This window comes from Zeus faber, assembly GCF_960531495.2.
Source record: "Zeus faber genome assembly, chromosome: 8".
Taxonomy (NCBI): domain Eukaryota; kingdom Metazoa; phylum Chordata; class Actinopteri; order Zeiformes; family Zeidae; genus Zeus; species Zeus faber.
Genome location: NC_137195.1, coordinates 12,957,435 through 12,963,395, shown reverse-complemented (window position 1 = coordinate 12,963,395; position 5,961 = coordinate 12,957,435). Strand labels below are relative to the sequence as shown.

General features: G+C 50.0%; 1 protein-coding gene across 1 annotated transcript in view; it reads right to left on the bottom strand.

Annotated features, from left to right (window-relative positions):
* efna3b (ephrin-A3b) overlaps positions 1–1,492 on the bottom strand; it is a gene marked incomplete at both ends in the record, with an annotated part of 53,040 nt that extends 51,548 nt beyond the window's left edge. Inside the window, one exon of the mRNA XM_080005217.1 lies at positions 1,383–1,492. Within this exon, the coding sequence (XP_079861343.1) occupies positions 1,383–1,492 (110 nt within the window). The remainder of the gene's footprint in view (positions 1–1,382) is intronic.
* Between the last annotated feature and the right edge of the window lie 4,469 nt (positions 1,493–5,961).

The following is a 5,961-nucleotide window of genomic DNA, read 5'->3' as shown; positions in this document are numbered from 1 at the left end:
TACTGCGGAGCTACTTCCTCGTGGGGGGGGAACAGTTGCTTAATGGCCGAGGCAGTGAGGGTAAAGCTTTCATGACGTGAGGATTCATTGCCTGTGTGCGTGTGCGTGTGTGTGTGCGCATGTGTGTGTGTGTGTGTGTGTGTGTGTGTGTTTGTGCATGCACGTGCACGCATTCGTGTGTGTGTGCGTGTGTGCGTACGTGCGTGCGTGTGTGTGTGTGTGTGCTCGACAGCTGCCTTATTTGGTTCTCAATTCAGGTAATGAATGAACGCCTCATTAACAACGTTACTAAAACAGAACCTCTAAGGTCAGATGGAAGTTCACGAGCATGACCACGCATGCGTGCAAAGGTGCAGTGGTTGATATCTTGTAGAAAAACTAATATTTTAATTAAACAAACCACGGGAATAGCGACGAAAAAGGGAAAGGTTTGAGCTCGAGCTGGAGCTCTGCTGAACCACTCACACTGAAATGAAAAGGTTTTTGCAAAAGCCCCCGAAAAAAGAACAACAAAAACTTTAACTGTGAAACAAGATATGGGTTGAAAGAGGGTGGGGGGTTGGAGGAATAACAAAAGAGCCAACGGACAGATCGTAAACACTGGAGGGGGTCCGGGCCCGGGAACAAGTTGAAAGAAAGAAAGGAAGAAAAGAAAGAAAGAAAGAAAGAAAGAAAGAAAGAAAGAAGAGCGGAGCGGGAGAGTGAATGGTGACACCGCTGAAACACAATGGGGTCAGGATGAAGAAGTGCTCCTAATTGAACCAGATAGAGGAGAAGACAGAGAGGCCATGATAGACTGAGAGGCTCATGATGAAAAGAGGAGAGCAGCGATCAAATGATGGAGAGGGGAGATAAATAAAGGGGAGAAACGAGCGATGGGGGGGACGGAGAAAGCGGAGAGAAAAGGAACAGACGAACGGAACGGAATGGAAGTGACAAAAATAAATGATCCTCGGACTGGGGGAATGGAAATGAAGAGCATTTCATTTTGCATGCAACTAAATATTGACTATTAATTATTTTTTCTAGAGTATTGACAACGGGTTAACATACATCCATAGAATTCCCCCCCAGGAATCAATAAAGTGTCATCTTATCTTAGAAACTTCATTGCCATAGTGTGTGATCATGTTATGAGTATAAACCGTGTAGCCATCTCCATTCCAAGAACAAATAACAATAAATAAAGTTGGTGTGTACCCACATAAAACAATTATCTCCAGCTAAGCACCCGAATCTTTCTCACACGACGCTTCAAGGGCATCATGGCACCTGATGACCTGAAGCGCAGCAAGGCCACGCCAGCAGGGGAGGATGCCAATCGGGGAAATCAGAATGGTAAGTGAATGAGCCGAAACACGGGAAAAACCGAGGATTCTTACTGTATGTTGGAGCTGTTCCAGTGCACGGCGTGCCTGTTGGCTGACACCTGGACGAGGTTTGCCCAGGTGAGAGCGGTGAGCACCCAGAGAGACAGTGTGACTAGAGCCATGCTCTGGTTCCGTCTGGTCCCTTCACCCCACCAAGCAGCCCGAGCCAAGCATCCCAGCCAGGGCCTAGAAATAAAAGACATAAAAAAAAAATACCTTTAAAGAAACAATACAGGCTTTGTTAGTTAAAAAAAAAAACAAAAAAAAAACAATACAAAACGGTGTTGTAAAACTCAAATTCCATTGTGGTGTGAGCTTCCCCCCTCCCCCATACCCAGTGAGTGCGTCCCCCCCCAAAATGATTGGTTTTGCAGGGGGGTGTTGAAGGGGGTTTAGGATGCCTTGCTGGCCCTGTTGAGGTATGGAGGGTGCCTCTATGTCCTCTATGACTGGACCTCTATGACCGATGGTCCTTTATAATTGAAGAACGCCTGGTCCTGGTCCTCTATGAATGATGGGTCCCTGGATGACTGAAGGGTCGCTGGTCTTCTACGACTGAAGGGCGCCTGGTCCTGTTCCCCTGTGAATGATGGGTCCCTGGACGACTGAAGGGTCCCTGGTCTTCTATGACTGAAGGACGCCTGGTCCTGGTCCCCTGTGAATGATGGGTCCCTGGACGACTGAAGGGTCCCTGGTCTTCTATGACTGGAAGATGCCTGGTCCAGTATGGCTCGCGGTCCTCTCTGACTTAAAGGGTGCCCGGTCCTCTCATGCTGGCCAGCCCTGAGGAGCGGGGTGGTGGTGGTCCTGGTACCGGGTCCGAGCAGAACAGCAGTCTTATTAACGATCCTCCCCTGGAAAGAGTTCTGAGATGGTGATGGAGGAGGGGGAAGAAGCCTGCCCTGCGCGGACGTCTGGAGCACTGGGGGGGGGGGGGGGACAAAAAAAAAAACAGAGGGCTGGATAGAAAGTGATTCCTCTCCCTCTTTAAAATGATTCACCAGCAAATGTTGGCAGTTTTTTTGTATTTCTTGTATTTTTTTTATTATTATTTTTGTCGGCAGTTTTTTCTCCGTATAATCGCCCTGACGCGCCGCAGCTTCTTTGCGCGCCGCGGTTCCTCGGCGCGGGGGACGGGTCCGCTGAGCCGCGCGGGCGGGATCCGAAGCTTCTGACCGAGCGCTTCAAGGAGCCGGTTCCTCGAGCCTCCGTCCGCCGACCATGTTCGCGGTGAACAGGCTTGGCCGCTAGTCTCTCTCTCTCTCTCTCTCTCTCTCTCTCCCCCTCTTTCCCTCCTCTCTCTCCCCCTTCCCACCTCCCTCTCCCTCCCTCTCTCTCTCTCTCTCCCTCTCTCTCTCTCTCTCTCTGTTTGGTAGGCAGCGCTCGTCCACTCGGTGACTCCGCCCCCCCTCCCCGTCCTTTACAGCGCATTCCTTCCCTTCCACATTTTTGTGTCCAAGTCGCGGCGCGTCAGGCGTCGGTGCGACCAAAGTTTTTGTCAACTATTCAGCCTCAAAGCAGAAAGCTTTTGGAACCTGCCACGCCACCATCTGCAGCCTATTTTATTTTATTTTTTTTCCTCCCAACATTTGGCTCCCCAATTTTTTTGTTCTGCTTTTGTTCTGCTTACCCTCAGACGCCCCCTTTCCTCGCCCCTGCCCATTCCCTTCCAGGGTTTCCAGGTTAGCCGCACATTAAAGTGGTAATCCGTGAGATTATTTTGAAAAAAAAAAAAAAAAAAAAAAAAATCCCACTTTATTTTTCTGGCGCTCTATAAGAAGCAGCCCTTCAATGTATTTATGTTATACATGTGTCGCTATATATGCCGTTTCTATTGTTGGTGGCGGGCAAGAAGTGAAAGGTTAAAGCCGCGGTGAATTTGATAATCCAGGCTTGGTTGTGGTCAGTAAACCGCCGATGGGGACGAACGTTCACAAAAGAAACCCCAAAAAACGGCACAAGTGATCAAGGAAAAAAACACTAATCAACCGATCAGAAGAAGGCACGCTTGTTCATCTTCACCTTAGAGCGAGGACAAGGGTAAAATCGATTAATTTTTTTTCCTCTTAATTTCATTATGTTTGCGGGCTTGAATGGAATTCTGGGACACTGGGACTCCACCCAACACGGAGCATGTTATTATTGAACGTGGCCTCGTCGAGCCGCACCCCCGTGCTTTTTGTCTTAAATCCCAGGGTTTGCAACTAGTTTTAAGACCAGCAATCAATCAATCGGCGGGCGAGGACAAAAAAGTTCGGATGAGCGAAACACCCGAGGCAGCGGGGATGAGCGGTTGAGAGGTCATCCGCCTTCGACGTAGGGAAGCGCAGCGCAACGCATACTGCTGGAGCGCTCCCGCCGCCGCGAAAGTAACTCCCGCAGCTACTTTGGGGAAAAAAGGGAAAATGTCTGGCGGAATCGCAAAAGTCAAAGGGGGAACTCACACAAAGGGCTTTTTCAAAAACGCACGCGGCGCACGCACATCGGCGCCACCCTGTCGATGGAACTTTGAATTTAAACGGCTGTTGCGTCCCCTCAACCCGCGGGGACCGCCGGCGCCGCAAAGCTAGTCCTTTTAAGCTTTGATAAACACGTTAATGCCGGAGTTGTCCCCGAAACCCTCCGACCATGCGGCGCACGAGTGCGGGGGACCGAGAAGGAGAGAGAGAGAGTGACACGGGGCCCACAAGAAAGAGAGCGAGCGAGAGAGAGAGAGAGAGAGAGAGAGAGAGAGAGAGAGTGATGGTGGACGGGAGAAAAGATTGTTACAGTTTTCTTCCCGTCTGCTGGGACGAGCTGGTTAAGGGGGAGTCAGAATGATTTATTGGTAGAAAAAAAGGGAGGGAAATAGAAAGAAGAGGGAAAGACAGGGGGAGAGATGAGCTGCCATTGGGAATCCCTGTTGTCTTTTTCTCCTCCTCTCGTCCGTGTGATCCGTCCATTCGCGCCTCCCTCTGTCTCAGTCTCTCTTTTGCCCATCTGTGTAATTCTCCCATCTGTTTTCTCCTGCCGCACAAACTTTTGTAGTATTTCCTTCGCTCTCTCCGCCCCCCCCCCCTTCTCTCTGCCTCCTGTTCTCCGGCGCTGCTGCTCCTCCTCCTCCTCCTCCTCCTCCTCCTCCTCCTCCTCCTCCTCCTCCTCCTCTACCTCTCGTTCCCGTCTCCTCCTCCTCCCCTCTTTTGTTTGACTTTGTCTCTGGTGGTCTGTATCTGTCTTCTCCTCTTCTCCCACCTCTACTTTTAACTGGGCGAGCAAACTTTTAATAGGCCCTACTCTTTCTGCCCCTCTCCGCTGCCCTTCTGTCCGTCCGCTCTCATCCTCTCTCGCCTCTCGCCTCTCCGTTGATCGCCGCGTCGCGCCGACTGTCGGCGGTGGAACGGACCGTATTTCATTTCGGAGCTTATGCCGACGCACATATTCTCCAATCACACCTCGGCGGTTTTGTCCCACACACGCCGGGGTTTACAGCTGGGGTGCTCCGTTCAAAACGGCGCTGCCCGTTTGGGTGCAAGTTTGGAAAAAGGCAGCACATCTGGAGCGGAAGGGTCAAGCGGTTTAGAATAACAGCAATTCCATTTCACGATTTTTCTGTTTTTTTTCCGGCACTGATGGAAAGTGCCCCTGTCAATTTCAATTACCCCGGTCGGGGCTTCCCGGGGCTTTCCGGGGCGTGAGTTTGCAGTTGCAATTGAATTACTTTTGTATTGGGGTTATTGTGAGAAATGACCTCGGGGGTTGACGTCAAGGGCTCTTATGGTACTTCCATCCCAGGCCCGGACAACATGTCAGTCAGATGCTTACCAATCACAGTGGACGCATATTGTGCTGATAATTAGGGCAGGTATTCAAATATCACAATATTATTTCATGAATACATCAATATGGATAATTTGATATTTTGGGGATGACTATTGGTGCTTTGAGAATATTGTGGCTTGGAGAAAAAGATAAATTGGTAATGGCATATTATGACCAAGCAATGCAAAAAATTGCATTCCTTTACTCTAATGCAGCCATTAAAGACAACAACTATATCACCATATTCCAGTATCAGATACGATACCGGATATCAATATTATGACGATATACTGTATATCGCTCAGCAATAATATGAGATATTAGCCACGGCCATTCTTTCCTCAATATTCTGTATATACAGTATGTATATAGGCTTACAAGCCGTGTACGTGCATGTACACGGCTTGTAAGTATGCAAAGTCCACATTTGAGTGGAGTTGTTCAAATGGCGTGCTCTTTCTCAGCCGGGCCCTCGCTCCCTTGGCCTGCTTCTCTGTTCACTGTTGTGTTAGTAAATTGTACTGACACTCTCCCCGCCTTCTCTCTCTCCCTCACCGGCTCCGGCGCTCTCCCTCCCTGCCTCTCCCTCTCTCACCCGGCTGACTGACACGAATTTTCAATCTCTCTGTTTACCTTTCACTGCTGTGCCTAAAACAACACTGGTACAGACCGAGAAACTGGGGGGGGGGGGGGGGGGGGGGGGGGGGGGTATGACAGAGTGGCAGAAGAGAGAAAGGAGGTGGGGGGGGGGTGCCATCGGTGTGTGTGTGTGTGTGTGTGTGTGTGTGTGTGT